Source organism: Sturnira hondurensis, unplaced genomic scaffold (assembly GCF_014824575.4).
Source record: "Sturnira hondurensis isolate 20B ecotype Veracruz unplaced genomic scaffold, ASM1482457v3 Scaffold0021632, whole genome shotgun sequence".
NCBI lineage: Eukaryota > Metazoa > Chordata > Mammalia > Chiroptera > Phyllostomidae > Sturnira > Sturnira hondurensis.
This window is the reverse complement of record NW_028094263.1, coordinates 2356272-2377140: the sequence shown is the minus strand read 5'-3', so window position 1 is coordinate 2377140 and position 20869 is coordinate 2356272. Positions and strand designations below refer to the sequence as shown.

Below are 20869 nucleotides of genomic sequence, written 5' to 3'. Positions count from 1 at the left end.
AGGCTGTGGCTGCAATGGCGAGGAGAGAGTAACTGAGGGACAGTATGAAGGGTAGGTAGAGAAAGGGTGTGATTCTTGGTGTAACTGAGGTTCAGTCCTCGAAGAGGCAAGATGGATGTTGAGTCTGTGTTCTCTAATGTGGATTTCCCTGTCCATGGGCTAGGTAGGCGGCAGTGTGCTTGGAAACGTGTTCCAGTTTAAGCTGTTGCTGGAGCAGGGTGAGAATGGCGACTGTCTTCACCGGAGGGAAGGATCATTCCGGCCCCTGGACGGCTTCCCCACCTGCGTGGTGACCAGCGGCGTGGTCAACTTCTTCCTGGCCCACACAGACCGGCTGCTGAGAGTCGGCTTTGACCCCCGCCTGCAACGCGTGGCTCATTCAGGTGGGGAGGCTGCAGGAGGGAGGGCGGCCGCTGGGTTGTGAGCTGGCCTTGGAAGTTTGTTCTTCCCCTAGCATTGCTCCACGGATCACAGCCGCTTGCCCGGCAACCATGTTTCCTGTCCCTTTCCTCCCAAATTAAGGAGCTCGAGGCCTCTCTTGGCTCCCTCTTCACCTCCCCTTTGACTTCTTGCCCCCCTGCAGGCTATTCCTACTTATCTGAGACACCCTTCCCCTTCATCGCTCCCCCTCTCCACAGCTCTGTCCACGCCCTCTTTCCCCACTCTGTGTCCTATCCTCATTTTCCCTAAAATCCTTTCCTATTTATCTGCAACTGGTTAACTACTCCCTCCTCTTTCCCCTCTTATTCCCTCAGTCCCGGAGTCCACAGTCTGTCTGGCTGGAAAGCTAGTCTGTGTGTCTCTGCCTCTCTACCCACATCTCTGTCTGAGAAATGAGCTATTGATTTCCTTCCAAATCAGCTTGGCAGGGTGGCTCTGCAGGAGGCTGAACCTCCCCTAAGGGTATAAACTGTGTCTCCTCCCCTGGACTCTCATCCCAGACCTGGAATATGGCCCTGGTTCTCTGGCTGAAGCTCACATTTCCTTCTCCTGCTCCCCTTCTCTTGGCAGAGTTCTTTATTGACGGGCTTGGGAGCCTGCTCGTGGGGTCCTGCCCAGACGTGATTATAGGTCACCAGGCCCATGTGTCAGAGGTGGATCCGGAGCTGGCTGCCCTGGAGGAGACCTACAGCAAATACCGGACCAACACCAATGCCCAAATCCAGTTCAAGCTGGCTCTCCACTACTTCAAGAACCACCTCCAGTGCTCCACGTAAAGGAGCCCAGACATCGGAAAAGCACCAGGTCAACTGGTTGTGGGTGTCTGGAGCAGTGGGGCCAGTGGTCAGGCTACCAAACAACAGACTCCTAAAAAGATGAACATTATAACAAACCACAATCCAGTCTTTCTTACTGGAAAGACCCACTGAAGGCTAGCGGTCATTAGCCCCAGTCACTGATCAGGGCAATGGAGATCATATTAATGACGATTATTTATTTGTCCGATGCCTTACTGTTGATGAAGCATTTGCACATTCTCACATCATTTCCTTAGGTCTCACAGGAAGGAGGGTTCGTATCTTTGGTCAAAAGACAGGCTGGCTGCTGGGTCCTTGAGGGTTATTTGGTGGCAATTATGTAACAGCCAGAGCATCATCTCCAGCATCAGTGTCATCCACAAATTTTTACTTGGTTCTACCTTGAGGATTCAAATGATGGGAATAGCCCATGGTCCTTGCCTTGAGGAGGTCGTAGCCTGATTCGGTTCAGTCCACTAGCACCACTGGGCAGCCAGGGTCAGAGAATCAGAGGAGGGAGAAGTCACGTGGCCGAGGCAGCTGAGGACGGCTCTGTGGGGTGAGCTTATCGGAGCCTGGAAGATGGATGGGATTCAGGCAGTTGGAGGGCGGGTGGGGAGCCGTGGGGAGCCCGCTGTCTGCTCGAACAGAGGTTTTCCCGGCGTCAGACTTGCTACCACAAAGGCACATTCCAGAATGCCAGGGATTGAACATGGACCCCACTGTAAGGTGGCGTGATGAACAATATGAGTGTGGTGGCAAGGTACTCAGTTCCTGGGACCTGAGGCCAGTTACTGACTACTCAAGACCCATGTCACCCACAGCGTGGGGCCACCACGTGTTGTTGAGAAAGGCGCTCTGTCATCTTGGGAGTCCGTGGGCTCTACAACCGCTGACCTAGCCCCGCTTTATGGTTTCCTCTCTTTCTTTTATTTTTATTTTTATTTTTTTAAATATATTTTATTGATTATACCATTACAGTTGTTCTATTTCCCCCTTCATTCCCCTCCACCCTGCACACCCCTCCCCCACCATTCCCCCCCTTTAGTTTATGTCCACATGTCTCAAGTTCTTTAGATTCTGTATTTCCCATACTATTCTTGCCCTCCCCCTTATCTATTTTTTACCTACCATCTATGCTACATATTTTCTGTTTCTTCTCCCTCCTTCTCCTCCTCCCACTCCCCTGTTGCTAACCCTCCATGTGTTCTTCATTTCTATGGTTCTGCTCCTGATCTAGCTGTCCCCTTGGTTTGCTTTTGTTTTAGGTGTGGTTGTTAATAACTGAGTTTGCTGTCCTTTCACTGTTCATATTTTTTATCTTCTTTTTCTTAGATAAGTCCCTTTAGCATTTCATATAATAAGGGCTTGGTGATGATGAACTCCTTGAATTTGATCTTATCTGAGAAGCACTTTATCTGCCCTTCCATTCTAAATGAAAGCTTTGCTGGATAGAGCAGTCTTGGCTGTAGGTCTTAGGATTTCATGACTTGGAATACTTCTTTCCAGCCCCTTCTTGCCTGTAAGGTCTCTTTTGAGATATCAGCTGACAGTCTTAATGGGAACTCCTTTGTAGGTGACTGTCCCCTTATCTCTTGCTGCTTCTAGGATTCTCTCCTTCATTTTAATCTTGGCTAATGTAATTATGATGTGCCTTGGTGTGTTCCTACTTGAGTCCAACTTCTTTGGGACTCTCTGAGCTGCCTGGATTTCCTGGAAGTCTATTTCCTTTGCCAGACTGGGGAAGTTCTCCTGTATTATTTGTTCAGATAAGTTTTCCACTTGTGGCTGTTTCTTTTCCCCTTCTGGTACCCCTATAATTCGGATGTTGGAACGTTTAAAGATGTTCTGGAGGTTCCTAAGTCTCTCCTCATTTTTTTGAATTCTTGTAACTTCACTTTTTCCTGTTTGGGCATTTCTTTCTTCCTTCTGGTCCATCCCCTTGATTTGAGTTCCTGTTTCCTTTCCATCACTATTGGTTTCCTGTGTACTTCCCTTCATTTCAATTAGTTTTGCCTTCATATGTTCCTCTAGTTTGTGGCTAAAATCAACCAGTTCTGTGAGCATCCTGATGACCAGTGTCTTGAATTGCGCATCTGAGAGGTTCGCTATTTCCTGGTCACTTAGAGTTATTGGTTCTGGGGCTTTGAGTTCTTCTTGAGCCATATTTTGGACTATTCGTGCCTGTTATGTATGAGGAGCAGAGCCCTAGGTGTTCACCAGGGCTGGGTGACCCAGTCGCTGGGTTGTGATGCTGTATGTGGGGGCGGGGCCAAAGGAAAGCAATGGCGGGCACCCTTTGCTTCCTCCCACCGCCACCGCGGGCTGCGCGATTTGTCCCTGTGTGCAGGAATGGGCCTGCTTGGTTTGTTGCTGGGGGCTGTGTGGTCCGTCTCACTTCTCACTCCTGCCGCCTGGAGCCCTCACTGGGTCCGCCCGACGCTACCCCGGATGCCTGGGCTCCTGGGGTCGGGGGATCTTTCCTGCCCGACCCTGCTCCGCTGCTGGCTCCGCCCCTCTTACCGGTCCGGTTGAATGGTTCGTTGTTGTTGGACTTCCGTGTAGTTCAATTTTCTGTTCTTTGGCTGCGTCTTTGTTCTCCAAACCTTTGTTGTATTCAAACTTGGTTGTGGGAGAAGGCACAGTGTTTCCACCTATGCCTCCATCTTGGCGGAAGTCCTCCTCTCTTTCTTATGGATGATGGCCGAGGGTAGTTCAGGATCTCTGGAGACATGTCGGAAAGCCATTAATAAAACTTTGTGAAAAGTATTTCAAGCCCTGGCTGGTGTAGCTCAGTGGATTGAGCACAAGCCTGCGAATCAGAGGATCGCGGTTTGATTCCCAGTCAGGGCATATGCCTGGGTTGCAGACCAGTTCCCTGCAGGCCATTTCCCAGCAGGGGACGCACAAAAGGCAACCATACATTGATATTTCTCTCCCTCTCTCCTTCCCCTCTAAAGATAAATAAATTTTTAAAAAAAGTATTTCATGCCCTGGCTGGGCAGCTCAGTTGGCTAGAGTGTCGTCCTCACACACCAAGGTGGTGGGTTGGATTTCAGGTTGTGACATATATAGGAAACAATCAGTGAGTGTGTAAATAAATAAATCGATACAACAAATCGATACACACACACATATGCATATATCAATGGTCAAATAAATTTCAAAAAAATTGCAATTCACATTAGCATAGTAAAGGCTCTGAGAAGTTCTGCAGTAAAGAAATTGATTTAACTTTAATTCAGCATTTCTCAGATATGGATATAGACTGGCCATCATTTTCCCCCCAAATTGGAATTGAACACTTAGACCTCTTTCCATTGTTGTCATAGATTCTATTGTGCCCTGGCTCGTGTGGCTCAGTGGATTGAGCACAGGCCTGCAAACCAAAGGGTCACTGATTCGATTCCCAGTCTGGGCACATGCCTGGGTTGCAGGCCAGGTCCCTGATGGAGGGGTGCATGAAAGGCAACCACACATTGATGTTTCTCTCCCTCCCTTCCCCTCTCTAGAAATAAACAAATAAAACCTTTTTTTAAAAAAAGATTCTATTGCAAAAGCTTTTCTAGCCTTAACTAACATGCACAATCACTTCATGTAATAATAGCACATGCATTTTACGGGCAGTAGTGTTCCACGGGACAAGGCTCTCAAGGTCCAGGCAGTTCTTACTAAATGCCATTCTTGCTAAATGTTATATAAAATGCAGCACAGTATCTGGCAGGTGCAGCTGTAGTCAGAGGAGCTTCACCCAAACCCAACCAGATAAGTTTAGCCAACTGCGAAGAAGAAATCAACACTGATATTAACGAGTAGTATATATAAGCGGTGGCTCAGCCTCCTTTCTGGGAGACAGAGCTTTGGGTGTGAATCCCGCCTCCAAAGCTACCTAGTAACAACCATGCCTCTTTCTTGAACAGGACACCCCAGGGGCGAACCCCTTGAGTTGGGGAACATTCACAAGCCTGGGGGTGGTCGCAGGAGTTTTAAGCTTACCAGTTAGTATCAGATTTTGAAAGAAACTGAATTGTCCACAAGACCTCAAAAGCTTACAGGTTTTCTGTTCCTTCCAGTCAATTCCAGACATCTGATCTAGACATAATCTCTGAGAGTGGGAAATCCATTCTGGTAACCACAGGCCTCTATGCCTTGCCTATTCCTTGCCACTCAGTTAAGTGGCCTCTGCCCTCAGGCTATTCGAAAACTGCATCGAGGTACAGAGAGACCATTTATAATCTCTTTCTTGCTGCTACATTTTTCCTCATTGTGGGCAGTAAATGTTGAAAGCTTTGCAAGGCAGTAGGCTGGTCTTTTTGCTCAAACTGGTCTTCAGCTGTCTCTTCTCTCTGCCGGTGCTTTCTCTTGGGGAAGAGGATTCAACTTTTCCAGCCCTGCAAGGCTCCAAATTATAGGGCTTTCAGTAAACTTGGACTGCAAACTATTCTCAGCAAGAGCATATTACACCTGCTTTTAAAACAGGGTGTCTCAGCCCAAATCTCGTCTCTCCCCTAGGACCATCCTGAAGACCGCATGAAGTCACTGACATGCACCAACATCCTCATCTTGTTCCGACCACTTTCTATTCTTGAGATTCTACTGTCTTGGGAAACAGTGTGTGTTCCAGACACCAGCAACGGTTTCGGGATCACCAGCTTCCCAGAACGGCCCTGCTCGGGCCCAGCCCTTCTGCACAACGCTGCGCCTACTCGCCCTCACAGAGGATTCGCATCTGCATATGGTTCTTTTTCTTACTCTTTTGCTGGGATGCTCCAACTGCCTTTATACCCTTCAGTCTTCCTGCTCCAGCTTCGAACAAGTCTTCTATATAAAATCTGCATCTCTCATCCTCCTTTAAAGTTTACCAGGAGCTTGCCAAGGTTTTCATTATGTAACTGAGTAATCTGCATAACTGCACCTGTCTATTTCCTCTCCCATATACTTGGAGAAAGACCCCTGCTCCTGCATATAAGGACTCAGAAGGGGTTACTCACAAAAGGGAAAAAAAGGGATACATTTGACATGATCAAAATGAAAAGCTTCTGCTAATCAAAAGGCACAATTACAAAAGTGAAAAAATAAGCCACAGACTAAAAGAAAATATGATACAAATATTTGGTAAAAGAGCCATATTATGTATATATAAACAATTCCTATAAGTTAATAAGATGATGATTTTTTTAAAGAGTTTATTTATTTTTACACAGGGAAAGGGAGGGAGAGAGTTAGAGAAACATCAATGTGTGGTTGCCTCCTACATGGCCCCCACTGGGGACCTGGCCTGCAACCCAGGCATGTGCCCCGACTGGGAATCGAACTGGTGATCCTCTGGTTTGCAGCCCACACTCAATCCACTGGGCTACACCAGCCAGGGCAGATGATAATCTTTTTAAGTGGGCAAAATACTTGAAGAAACACTTAGAAAAGAATATAACCAAATGGCTAATAAGCATATTTAAAAAAAAAGATGTTCAACTTTGTGAATCAACAGGAAACTGCAAATTCAAGCCACAAGGAGAGATTATTATACACCCACTAGAACGGCTGAATTTAAAGGACTAATAGCTAAGATGCAGAGCTCTCATACACTGCCGGTGGGAGTGTGAAATTGTACAGCCACTTTGGCAAGCTGTTTGATAGTTCCTGATAAACAAAAATGTACTCCTAGCCTGTGACCCAGCAATTCCATTCCTGGTTATATACCCCAAACCAAATGTTAGCACGAGCATGGTCATAGCAGCTTTATTTATATTAGATCCAAGGTGGAAAAAACCCAAATGTCCATCAACTAGAGAAGGGACCAAGAAATTGTGGTGTGTTCATACAGTGGATCCTACTTAGCAATAAAAACATGCTGTTGATACATAAAGTGCAATGGATGACTCTTCAAAAACATTGTTAACTGCAAAACGGTATCATTTGTCTGGCTTCTTTTTGTACATATAAACTTTAAAGTAGGCAAAACTATTTTTTGGTGATAGAAACCAAAGTAGTGCTTTCAGCCCTGGCTAGTGAGGCTCAGTGGATTGAATGCCAGCCTGCAAACTCAAAGATCGCTGGTTCAATTCCTGGTCAGAGCACATGCCTGGGTTGTGGGCCAGGTCCCCAGTTGCGGGTGTGTGAGAGGCAACTGATTGATGTTTTCCTTCCCCCCTTCCCCTCTCTCTAAAAGTAAATAACTAAGAAAATCCTAAAAAACATAAAAGATTGATAATACCAAGCATTTAAAAGACAAACGAAACTGAAGTAGTGAATTCAGGGGAGCAGGGTAAGTGATCACTAAAAAAGAGCACCAGAGAATTTTCTGCGGTGACAAAAACTCTTTATAGCTTTAAATTTGTGTATAAAAATTTTTATTTCTCAATTGCAGTTTACATTCAATATTATTTTGTATTAGTTTGGGTGTATAGTACAGTGGTCACACAGTCATGCATTTTACAAAGTGTTCCCCTGATATTCCCAGGGCCCACCTGGCACCACACACAGCCACTACAAGAAAATGCTCTGTATCTTAATGTAGGTGATGGTCACACAGGTGTGTGCGCTTGTCAAATGGTGATTTCAGTTCAGAGTTGTGCATTTTACTTTATATAAATAATATCTCAATAAAATACCATTTAACAAGAATGAGATCTGTTTTACATATACTGTTAGGAAACGGCCCTCAAGATAATGGAAGCTAAGTAAATAGAACAAGGTGCAGAACACTTTTGATTTTTTAAAGAGAAGGAATATGCATATACATGGATATATTTTTTTAATTTTAATTTTTTTACTATTTATCTTTAGAGAGGAAGGGAAGGAGAGAAGGAGAGACATATCAATGTATGGTTGCCTCTCTTGAGTCCCCTGCTGGGAACTGGCCTGCAACCCTGGGAACTAGCCTACAACCCAGGCATGTGCCCTGACTGGGAATCAAACCGCGATCGTGTGGTTCGCAGGCCGGTGCTCAATCCACTGAGCTACACCAGCCAGGGCCTACATGGACATTTTTATAAGAATAAAATAGCTCTAGAAGGAGAGTATCAGAAGTTGCCTCTAAGTAAGAACAGGAAAGTTTCATCAGGAAGTTTTATTCAGCTACATATTTCCTTTTACGCCCTTTGAATTTTGTATCATGCTCATGTGTTACCCATTTAAATATTTTTAAATTTTTTAAGGAAAGAGAAAGCAAGAAGGCTTTGTAGTATCAAGTTATTATGTTAAGTGCCAAAACAGAACAAAATTTACATATATATGTGCACACACACACACACACCCAATACAGCGAGACTGACTATGTAAACGTGCATTTTGAAAAAAAGGAAATGATCCCTGGTCAATGTGGCTCAGTGGAGTGAGCACCATCAGCCTGCGAACCAAAGGGTCACTGGTTTGATTCCTGGTCGGGGCACGTGCCTGGGTTCCAGGCCAGGATCCCGGTGGGAGAGTCTGAGTGGCAACTGATGGGTGTTTCTCTTGCACATCGGTATTTCTCTCTCACTTTCTCCCTTCCTTCCCCCCCTCTCTAAAAATAAATTTAAAAAATTTTAAAAAGTCTTTAAAAAAAGGAAATGAAACACATCAACTGTTAAAAGTGCTCTTTGGGACTGTGGTTGGTTTTAAATCTTTCTACTTTACTGCCTTTTCTACATTTTTCATCATAAATGTTTTACTTTTACAATCTGAAAAAATAAAATAATTATTTTAAAAGAGAAAGTGAAAACACTACAGGAAAAAAAATGAAATGTGGATGCTGCTTTGTTCAAAATTAGTATGTGGCCAGATTTCCCCATCAGAGTTTCCTGAGGAATGCCAGGCCCGGAGCAAGGGGCTGGGTGTAGGAGTTAGGTGGGGCCAGCTGGGAGGCTCAGGGCATCGCCTGTCACCCAGCACAAGGAAGTGCTGATGGATTGCCTGGCATAGTCAGAGCTCCCGAGGCAAAGTGGAGGATTTGCAGCAGGTAACACCTAACCCGGGTGGTGAGGACACAGAGCAAGGCAGATGCTATCCCAGCTCACTGCGAGTGGCCTCAGCAAGGATAAAGGAAAGCAATGAACCTTGATAATGAACATGAATACTTTTCACTTTAACTACTCACAGCATCACTGCATCTATTATCCTATCCATTTATTATCTGTTTATACAGGCTCACAAGAAACTTGGGAGAATATCTTAAAAGTCCCTTTTCCTGGACTTGAGCCCTCTTCTCTCAAACCCTGGCTTCACTGTACTTTCTGAGGTGCACTCTGCCCAAATTCAGCCTTTAGACTGAACCCCACCTGGGATAGAGCCTTGACTCCCCCATGTTTAAGGGGCCATCTAAGTGGAGGGCTAAAGTCTGTTCTCTAAGATGGCAAAGACGTCTTTGGGATGTCATGCCCTGTGGATTTATGTTAAAAGAAACTAGTCATGCTGGGACAAGGAGATGACATATTCTCTCTGTTTTCATCTGTCCCTGAGCATGGAATTGGAAGTTGTTTCTTCTCCTAAGTTCTCCTAGGCCCTCTAAAGGGGTTCAGTGAAGTGTTTGGTAAGGCATTAGACACATTCAAAGATTAGCAAGTCCTGGGCCCTGTCCCCAACGGAATTCACAACCCAGCCAAGGAGGGGAGAGAGGAAAGATGGGGGAGACTGAACCACAGACACAGTTACCTATACTTCCAGTGAGTCATGACAAAAGCTGTGAGGGAGACAATCCTTCTGTGCTGCTTAAGGAATGCGTGAAGAGTAGCGTTTCAGCCAGGGTCTCAAGTGAGCTGGTAAGATTTTTCTCAAGCTGAGGAAGAAGGAGGTGGGAACCGCAAAAGAAGTGGGAGGAGGAAGTCACCCCTTCACCCTTATCCTGGACAGAAGGGACTATCTCCACCCCTTCAAAGGCCACAATCATCACCCCTTAGGGTTTCTACAGTAGTTTCTGAAAATTAATTGCAATACACTTTCACAGCACCCTTGTAAGAAGGAAACGGATGGGAAAGCTGAAGCCCAGGGATGCTAAAGCCATCTGACATCAAATTGATTCGATATGAAGTCACTCCAGCCTTAATAGAGGGACACCTTGACCTCAGCAAAGGAGCTCCAGGGGAGTTTGGTTTGGTCCTCAAAATGGAGATTTGCTCATTTCTTTTGGCAACATATGAGTTATACATTTTTTTCAAGCAATACAGTAAAATAGACCCTCATCAATTCGCTCCCCAGAGATAATTGTCAAGACCTTCCTCAATTTGGGCTAAAAATGTTCTTAACTGTATGGAACAGAAATGGACTTTGAGTGCCTTAACCAGAAAAGGGACTTGTTGGAAGGAGGCCCGACAGCTCAGAGCACCAGTGGGAAAGCAGAGTGGGGAAAACGGGCAAGAATGAGGGGGAGCGAGGCAACCAGGAACCAAGCCAAGGTCAGGATCCTGGGCGGTCTGGTTAGGATGCCACTTCTGCTGCCAGTGGACATGGATGATGGCTGCTGCCATCACTGTTCCTGTGACCCTGGGGTCACAGCCACAGCAGAACAAGTTCTAACACATCCCTGCTTCTGGGATGTTTTAGAATCTTAGAATTGCATTCTAAGTCCAATTGGCCAAGCTGAGGACACACAATTTCACCCTGGCTCCCAGAAGCCTGGAGAATATGTCTATCGTGGAGACAGCCCTGCCACTCAGACCCACAGCGCTGGATGCCTCAAGAAAGGGGAGCAGATGTCACAGAGCAAATAAACGGCAACTGTTTATTACGTAGGCACATCGCTTTTCTGTATACATGGGGTTTTATTATACATACTAATTGGTAAGTAGATTTTTGTTTTTGTTTAGGCCTGTATCTCTTTTTCATGTTAATACAGTAACTCATCCCTTAAATTCCTGCACAGTATTTTTGGTATAGATAGTCACTATTTGTTTAATCAGTTTTCACTTAATGGGCATTTAGTGTCTATTCTTTACTGTTATAAGTAACACAGCCGAGACCACCCCGAACATTTGCACTGGTCCCAGTCGTTCTTTAGACGAAGTTCCAAAAGTGAAATGGCCGCGTCAAACGGCATATAAAATTTTATCTGTCTCCTGATATACGTGAAGGAACATTATCCATTTATACGTTTACCAAAACTAATGAGAAAAATCCAAAAGGGACTCTGTTTCATCTGATTGTAACATACCTGTTAAACGGAACCACGCACCGAGTAGCTTTGAGAGTGGAACACGGAACTGGAAGTGAAACCTTCTGTGCAGAACTCCGCTGCTTCCAGCCACGTGAGACTCCAGGAATCCGGTGGGGCGCTCTCCCTAGCCAGGAACTCGTGCCTGGCGCGCTGGGGTTTTGAACCCCGGTCCCCTCACGTGCCAGTCCGCTTTTCTCCCTACTCGGCTAAACTACCCCCTTCCGAGCGCCGGTTTGTAAATAAATAAATAAACAAACAAGTACGAAGCCCAGGATGCGGGCGCCGAACTTCCTGCCGGGGGGCTGGGAACTGGAAGCGGCCTCGGCCTCCAGCGCGGCCGGGCATCGCTGGCCGCGGCTACCTAAGGGCGCCCCCGCCAGCTTGCGGTCCTCCCGGCTTCCCGGGACGCGCGGGCCGTGACCTCGGGAGGACAGCAGGAAGACGGGAAGCAAACGACATCCCGGCACCAGAGAGACGCGGGACTCTGAAGCCCGCGTTTTTCGCTTCCGCCCGCCCGTGCTTCCTCGGGCCCAGCGCCCAGGTCGGGTGAACCCCACATTGACCACCACTTTGTAAAGATAAGTCGGCCCTCTGATTATATGATTTGAGAAGAAGCCCGGCCGCCTAAAGCAGCCAGCAGGTCCCATGGTGTAATGGTTAGCACTCTGGACTTTGAATCCAGCGATCCGAGTTCAAATCTCGGTGGGACCTCTCCAAATGTTTTTGGTTCTGCAAATTCTGTTTTCGGGATAAATGGCGGCAACAAACACTTCGAGCCGTGCCGTTGCCCCTGCGACCTGCTGGACTGCGGTTTAGGGTCCCTCCCCTTCTCTCGAGCTGCTTTCATTTCAAGGCCGGCCCATAGGTCTCAGTGCGCATGCGTCAGGGTCGGGGCGGAAAAAAGTGAGTCGGTGGGAGACTTTGCTGGAGGGGACAGCCGGGAGAACCAGAAAGATCCCGGGGATCCTGCTTCGGGCGCGCAGCAGCGGCAGAGTGCGACACACTTCTGTTGTATCGACCGAGACGAACTGACCCCGCCGAGCCAGGCGGAGCGCGCAGGAATGACAGGCTGGGGAGGAGGGTGTGGTTTGGGGTCAGTCAAGGTGTGAGTCCCTCTGATACTGAAGTGTGTGGAGGTCTGTTTTGGTTGTACGGTATTCAAGCAGTAGGCAGTAATTTCTGTGTCTTTTTCTTCTCTTACAGATTCTTTAAAATTTTTTAATGGAAAATTTACATTCCATATTAATTTTGTATTAGCTTCAGGTACGCTGCATAGTGTCCTATACATTATGTTCCCCCTGACATTTCCAGTACTCAGCTGGCACCATACATAGTTATTACAATATTATTGACTACTATGCTGTACAATGTCTTTCCTTTTTAATTTTTAAAATTGATTTGGGAGAGAGAAACATCAATTTGTTGTTCCACTTATTTAGGGATTCATTGGTTGCTTCTTGTATGTGTCCTGACCGGTGACTGAACCCGAAACCTTGGTGTATCTGGATGACGCTCTAACAACGGAGTCTTTCTTAAAGACTTAAAGGACCCAAAATCTTTATTTAAAAAAAATTTTTTTTTAATCGATTCCAGAGAGAGGGAAAGGGAGGGAGGGAAGCATGGATGTGAGAAACATGGATCGGTTGCCTCTTGCACACGCTCCAAATGGGAACCGAACCCACAGCCCAGGCATATTGCCCCCACCTGGGATGGAACCGCCAACACTGGCCTGAGCCATTCTGTGCCTTTCAATGGGGGGTTGGAGCGGGGAGCGGGGTATCCTCAGTTAAGCTGATCCATTCCTCAGTCTGTCTCAGTGGGTCAGGTTATCTCTCCCGTCAGTTTCTCATCATATGAACGCATTATTTCTCCTGAGCAGAGGGTAGGGATCTCTACGTGGTTCACCAACGGAGATTCGCTCATGAGCGAATCTCTATACTGGCAAATCTGTCTTGAATCCGCGTTTTGGGTGCTGCCCAAGCCCACGTGATTTGCAGGAAAGGGTGTACCTTTGGAAGAGCAGGCAAAAGACGTCCAGGGAGTGCTGTCTTCTTTGATTGGCATCCAGGTTTTGAGAGCTATATGTCCCTCTGGGGTAAGTGACAGGGATCCCGCTGACGCATTTGTGATCTCCCCACGGGGTGACCGGCAGGCACTGTGGTTATAGTTCCCGCCCCTTGGGAAGATGCCCTGGTAACAGAGAGGCTCCTCCCATTGCTCTGAATCTCTCCCCGGGGCGCTCCCCTCTTCTCTCCATCCCACCCCGCGCACTCCTTAAAGGTTTGAATGGATTCACGCATATGAGCCATTCCAGCCTCAAGAGTACCTAGGCATGAGAGGTGGGTGGACTTGCTCTATCAGATATTAAAGCCTATTGTCAACCATAAACTATAGAAATTGGTAGTGTGGTACTGGTGTGGGGATACTGTGCAAACACACCCATAGAGCAGAACGGAAAGCCCGGATGCAGCCCTGCACGTACTTGGACAAGTGATTTATGACAAGGGTAACACAACGGGGCAGTAGACAAAGGGCCTATTTTTCAATAAATTATTCTGGGACAATGGATGTCATATGGAAAAATATGAGGTCAACTTATACTGAGCAGGGCAATAAATTCCATGTGAACTGTAGACCTTTGAAAGGAAAAAGCAATAAAGCTTTTGGAAGACAACATAGGAAAATATTTTCATCACCTCAGAGTAGGGAAAGTCTTAACCAAGACACAGAATGTTCTAAGAGTTTCATCTATGCCATCATATTAATATGACATTCTATGTTCTTCTTATCAAAGATCTCAATAAGAAAGGGAAAAGGGCCCTGGCTGATGTGGCTCAGTGGACTGAACGCTGGCCTATGAACCAAATGTTGCTGGTTCAATGCCCAGTCAAGGCACATGCCTGGGTTGCAGGCCAGGTCCCCAGTGGGAGGCACATGAGAGGCAACCGCAGATTGATGTCTCTCTCCCTCTCTTTCTCCTTCCCTTCCTCTCTGCCCAAAAGTCAATAAGAGAAAAGAAAAAGAACCTAATGGGAAAACAGCAAACGACTTGACATGACACTTTACAAGAAAATTCAATAACCATGTACACACCATTAGTCATCAGAAAAGTGCCCATTGAAAGTGAGCTGCCACTGCACGCTCACAAGAATGACAACGCCGAATGCTGCCCACAGAGAGGGACTCAGACCAGCATAACGCACTTTATGCGAGAGTCTCACACAAAGACACTGATGAATTTCCTCCTGTGATCGTACTTAACCCACATTTAGTAAAACACTTAGGAGCTCACCGCCTTCCCTGCTGTCCCTCCCCCTCCCAGCTCCAGCGACTCTGAAACCCCCTTAAATTTCCTCCTCTTTCCAACCCTAGTAACTCAGGGTCCCTCTTCCTCCCTAACAGCCTGTCCAATGGTTTTATGGTTTCATGGTTTTATTCTCTTGAAGGGCCCGGGAGAACAGCATTTTCCAGAAGATGGCGCCTGCAGCCTATTGTTCCTGGCCAGAGTCGCCAGCAGAGGGCAGAGTGCCAGGACCTCTCAGGAAGCCAGGCCTTAAGCTAGATTCCCTGGGTAGTCCATGATCTTCTTCGTTTATTCTTTATACATCACATAATGTATACAACATTTATCACGATGCCTCCCACACAGTAAGCCCGCAAGTGATATAAACAGGCAGCGCCGTTTAACACCCATTTGTTGAGCACCTACCATGTTCTAGGAGCTGGAAACACAAAAATTGAAGACTTGACCCATGCCCTCAAAGGGCTTGAACTCTTGACCAGTGAATCAGAGACTAAAGTCCAGTGTGTAAAATGAAAAGTAATAGACTCAGGAGCATTTGTGGACACAAAGGAAAGTAAAATCCAACTAGGTATGATTTTTAAAAATCCAACAAAAGCTCAGAATGGCATGAAAGTGCTACCATTTGTGTAAAAAGGAGGAGAACGTTTATATGTATTGGCTTGTACCTGAGAGCCCTGGCTGGTATGGCTCGGTGCACTGAGTGCCGGCCTGCGAACCAAAGGGTGGCCGGTTGACTCCCTGTCGGGGCGCATGCCTGGGTTGTGGGTCAGGTCCCCAGTAGACAGGACTTCAGACAAGCCCTGCAGACAAGATCTCATCCCTCCAGACTGCAGGGGTGAGATCCAGGAGGCACTATGGGTGAGAGGTGGGGAGGGCTGGACTGTCTGATTGACTAGGAAGGATTTCAGCTTCTACCAGATTCAGAAGCTGAGCCTTGAATTTACCAGTCAGCTCTGCCCCTCTGCCCCTCTGCCCCTCTCCTCTTTCTAAGGCCTGGGAACCCCACCCTGGGGGACTTCCCTGAATGTGTGGAAGAAAGACGATAACAGAACTTGAACCCTGAGAGCTACTCCAATTGATGTAGGTTGACCAGGGAATCAGGAGTGTTCCACCTCTCTTCCTCCCTCTTCCCGGCTTGACAACGTCATTTCACTAATCAGGTTGATCAGAATTTCAATCATCCAGTCCCTGCTGGTGGCCTCACCTCTCTGACCCTCCCTTCTCCGCCCTTTTCATGGCCCTCCTTCCTCCACTGCAGCCCTAGTTGCTGATGTTCTCCAAGCTCTATTTTTAGCCTCTTCTCACTTGGATCCAAGCAGCCTTCTTGAGCGGTGTCTCCTATTTTTGTACCTATCCTCTTAGCGATTCCCAACAGGCCTCAAGGGAAGGGAGGAGAAGCCTGGGGGAGTCATTTAGAGTCACCTGGTGGAGTGGCACAACTATTCACCGAGTCATCCCAGAAAGGAACTTGACATTCCCTGGCCATCCTCCACATTCAATCTCTAAACCCTGAAAAATTTCTTTCCCAATTATCTCTCCAATCATCACCTTCTCTCTGTCCTGAATCCACTTTCCTGATTCAGTTCCTAATCACACCTGAGTGCCTGGGTCCCAGTGATTCCACTCTCTCTGGGAGCGGCCCTTCTTGGAGGGAACCGAGAGTCGAGAGTCGTCAGGGCCAGGAATTCCTTCCTCTCTGACTCCTGGGAAGTGAATGAGGTTCCGGTCAGATGGTCGGGTCTTAGAGAACAATTGAAAGACTGAAGACAGGGATATCTGTGGGTCTGGTCTCCTTAGGGAGAGCTCAGAGACTGAAAAATATTCAAGTGATACGAACAGGTTTACCAGAAGCCTTTCTGTACAAGAGGCTGTTTAGAACCACACTGGGGCCCTGGCTGGCGTGGCTCAGTGGACTGAGTGCCAGTGTGAGAACCCAAAGGTCACTGGCTCAATTCCCAGCCAAGGCACATGCCTGGATTGTGGGCTGGGTCCCAAGTTGGGGGCCTGTGAGAGGCAACCGATCCGTGTATCTCTCCCACGTTGATGTTTCTCTCTCTCTTCTCCCTCCCTGCCTCTCTCTCTAAAAATAAATAAGATCTTGAAAGGAAAAACAAAAATAGAACCCCACCGGGTTGGCTGGGGCTCATGAAATAAAGCAGCCAGAGAGGCAATGATAGGGGACTTAAGAGTTAGAAAGTTTTAGTTAAGTAACAGCTAATAAGCTTAGTGATCAATGCACGTAAAAGCTTTTGTTCCAGGAACTGAAGGTATGACCCACCCTGACACCTGGAGACTGCGGCAATCCCACCTGTGTGCCTCAGGAGGATTGTGAGCAATTCAAGGTGATATCTGAGCCATTGTACTCTAGGGTGAGATGACCCCCGCCCAGAACACAGTTAAAGACCACCACCCTGGGTGGGGCACAGTATAAGACCACCACCCAGGACAAGAATGCTGGAGTTGTTTTTTTTTTAATCCAATTAACTTCTCCCAGAATTTCAAAACCCCTCACCACACCTGGTTTATTCTCTGCTATAAAAACTTTGGCCTGGTCCTGGCTGGTGTAGCTCAGTGGATTGAGCGCAGTCCTGCGAAGCAGAGGATCGCAGTTCAATTCCCAGTCAGGACCCATGCCTGGGCTGCAGGCCATTTCCCAGCAGGGGATGCATGAGAAGCAACCATACATTGGTATTTCTCTCCCTTCCTCCTTCCCTTCCCTTCTAAAGAAAAATAAATAAAATCTTAAAAAAAACACAAAAAACTTTGGCCTGGAAAGAAAAGATAAGATGGCCTGTTGGGTATGAGCCCGCCATCTTCTCAGATCACTGGCCATCTGAATAAAGTGCCCATAAAGACTCAATCCCTGACTCTGCTTATTGGGTTTGGTGGTGACGGGCAGCCCGAACGCCGGTGTCTCTGCCGGTTTCAGCAGGTTTAGGGCTTGCACATGAGTGGACACACCTGGGCTTTCCTTCCCCAAGGCCAGCTCAACTCTACAGCGGGCCAGCAGTGGTGACAACCCTGAGCACCAGCCAGTTCCCTGGTGGCCGGTCAGTGTCCCTGGAACAGGCGCTCATTCAGGAATGGGGTTTCTGTCCCTTGCCTGTTGTGTGATTATAGACCCATGCAGTGTCTTCTAGGGGCCCGGGTGTGCTAGACCCTCCTTTCTCCTGGACGCTTTTTCCAGCAGAAGTAAGACAGGCGCTGAATGTGAAGTGGATCCTGGAACAGGAAAATGACCCTAGTGGGAAAACGAAGGAAACTCAAACAAAGTCCGGAGCTTCGTTAATAGTATTGCGCCAATGTTAATTTTTTAGTTGTAATAAAAGTGTCCAGGTTGTGTAAGATATTGACACTAGAGGAAGCTGGGGGAAGGGCACGTGGGGGTTCTGCACTTGGTTTGCAACTCTCTGTAAATCTGAAATTATTTCAACATGAAACTACTGAATTTTCAAAAAGAAGTAAGGCAAGGGGCTCGTGTCAACAGGATCTGCTGATCTCGGTGTGTGTCCATCCCTTGGAAGCTGGTGGCTTTACAGAATGGTGGCCTGGCCTGGTAACCCCCGAGTTTGGTGCCAGCTAGGAGACGTCACTTAGCCGAGAGATGCGGTGCTGTCAGGAGGCGGCCGAGTGTGCTCTGAGCTGAACCAGTAACAGCAGACAGTGCTTTTCTTCCCAGGCTAAAAAACTCAAAGGTGGGGGTAGAACGGGGACCGATGGCTTAGACTGCACAATGAGCAGCTCTCACAGCGGTCATTCTCGTCTTGTCAGCTTGCTCCTGTGAGGTCCGAACGGGCAAGGGTGGAATGCTGCCCCCAGGGCGCAGCATCATAACTCTTTGGAAGTGGAAGCTGAGATTGCCCTCAGCTATTTGAAGCTCCTCCTGGAACCAGGACAACAAACAGAAAAGGAGTGTTGGGCCCTGCTGTGGCCAGGAGGTGTTTGGGAGGGGCCAGGAGAACACCTGGGGCACCATGCTCTAAGTAAAGGTGTGATTTTTTTAAGTCTAATGTTTTTTTGTTTGTTTGTTTCTTTTTAATTATTTATTTAAGATTTTATTTATTTATCTTTAGAGGGGAAGGGAAGGAGAGAGGGAGAGAAATATCAATGTATGGTTGCTTCTTGTGCATTCCCTGCTGGGAACTGGCCTGCAACCCAGGCATGTGCCCTGACTGGGAATCGAACCTCAGTTGTTTGGTTCGCAGGCCTGCACTTAATCCACTGAGTTACACCAGCCAGGGCTAAAGTTGTTGGTTTTTTTTAAAGATTTTATTTATTTATTTATTTTTAGACAGAGGGGAATTGGAGAGAGAGCTGAGAGAGAGAAACACCAATGTGTGGTTGCCTTTTGTATGCCCTCAACTAGGGACCGGGAATCGAACCACCGACCTTTTGGTTCACAGGCCAGCCGGCACTCAATCCACTGAGCCACACCATCCAGGGCTTAAGGTACCATTCTTCCCAGAGCCCCACCAAGGGTTCAAACTCCTCAGGAATAATAAAGGTTGGATTCATCCCCTGGACCTTGCACTTCAATCAGTGAGATTGTGCCTGAAGGCAGAAGACGAGGACTGGGGGGTGGAAGAAGGAAGCCATAGCCACACGGTCCACAGCCCCATGACTGTAGCCCCAGCTGGCTTTCCTTTCTTACTGCTGGAGCCACAGGGCATATTTACCTTTCCCCATTTAAAAAAATTAACTATTGTTATATTTCATTGTGCCCTGGCCGGTGTGGCTCAGTGGATTGAGTGCCAGCCTGTGAATCAAGGGGTCGCCAATTTCCTTCCTATTCAGGCACATGCGTGGGTGGCAGGCCAGGTCCCCAGCAGGAGGCGCGTGAGAGGCAACTACACATTGATGTTTCTCCCCCTCTCTTTCTCCTTCCCTTCTCCTCTCTATAAAATAAATAAATAAAATCTTTAAAAAGAATAAGTAAATGTTTCTCTCTCTCATTCCTCATCTTTCCCTTCTCCTTGGGAGACCCCTGATTCTGCTCGGTGGCCTATGACCTCAGCAGGAGCAGGGCGTGCCCTTGGGCTGTGGCCCTCTGGGAGGAGAGGCTGAGTGAGTTTGCCGCTCTGTGGTATCACTGTATGAGCTTAAATTTGTTTTCAGATACTTGCTTTCAATCCTATCTAGGAATCTCCCAAGCCAGAAACTTGGCTTCATCCTTGACAACTCCCTCCCTTTCACCCTTCACTCAACAAGATGTGGAGACCTGAAAACTTCATTTTCCAAAGAACTCTTCACCCCATCTCCTTATCGAGATTTATGGCTGCTGCCCTAATTCACATCTCCCCTAATCTAATAATCATCTCCAAGTCCCTGTACTTCTACTTTCCCTTTTCAATCTTTTTAAAAAATATTTTATTTATTTATTTTTAAAGAAAGGGGAAGGGAGGGAGAAAGAAAAGGAGAGAAACATCGATGCATAGTTGCCTCTCATGTGTCCCCTACTGGGAACCTGGCCTGCAACCCAGGCACGTGCCCTGACTAGGAATGGAACAAGTGACCCTTTAGTTTACAGGCTGGCACTCAATCCACTGAGCCACACCAGCCAGGGCTCACTTTTCAGTCTTATCAAAATGCGAGCACTAACAAATTACTCCCAGCAGGCAAGGTTGTTTAGTAAAGCAAACAGGACCCCTTGGGTCGCCCCCAAGCCCAACAGCAAGTCCTGGGACCTAGGCCTATCTCTTGACATTCCAACAGCTCCAGTCTGATGCGTTTGGATTCAATACGCGCCCCCACACTCTCTCGTGCACGGGCGCGCACGCACACACACACACATTTATGCCTCTGATTCTACTATACCTTCAACCCGACTTGCCATCCATCCACAACTTAACTGTTTAGCACTCCGCTCAGGACATCACCTTCTACTAGAAGCCTTCCCTGTCAGTCCTCCCAGGATGCAACACACTCATTCAGTGGGATCAGGTGGCCCTCTTATGGGTTCCCATCACAACCCAACTGACCGTGCTGCACTGTGAGTGCATGTCTGAGGCTTCTCTAGACAGTCATCGCTCTCTCTCCTTCATCAGATCCCCAGCCCTGAGTGGGGTCCAGCCACCCTTCTGCTCAGCAAAGCCTGTCTCTCCACTACTTAACTATCATCCTAGGCTTTGCATTGCCCTAAGGGTGGAGAGAAAGTTCTTACCTAATCTCTTGGCCTGGTTCTCCAACACTTGACCCAGT

At 47.4% G+C, this 20869-nt stretch overlaps 1 protein-coding gene and 1 non-coding gene across 4 annotated transcripts in view; both read left to right on the top strand.

Annotated features, from left to right (window-relative positions):
• Positions 1–2190, top strand: part of B4GALNT2 (beta-1,4-N-acetyl-galactosaminyltransferase 2 (SID blood group)) — a 36613-nt gene extending 34423 nt beyond the window's left edge. For 2 of the 3 annotated variants that reach the window (XM_037033380.1, XM_037033379.1), the window contains 2 exons: positions 164–383; positions 1012–2189. In XM_037033380.1, the coding sequence (XP_036889275.1) occupies positions 164–383; positions 1012–1217 (426 nt within the window). In that variant the 3' untranslated portion in view covers positions 1218–2189. Of the gene's footprint in view, positions 1–163; positions 384–1011 lie in introns of all 3 variants that reach the window. The other variant, XM_037033378.1, reaches the window with a different exon arrangement.
• Positions 2191–12006: 9816 nt separating this feature from the next.
• On the top strand, positions 12007–12078 carry TRNAQ-UUG (transfer RNA glutamine (anticodon UUG)). The gene has a single exon. It is a non-coding gene; the product is annotated as a tRNA-Gln (tRNA).
• The last annotated feature ends 8791 nt before the right edge of the window (positions 12079–20869 follow it).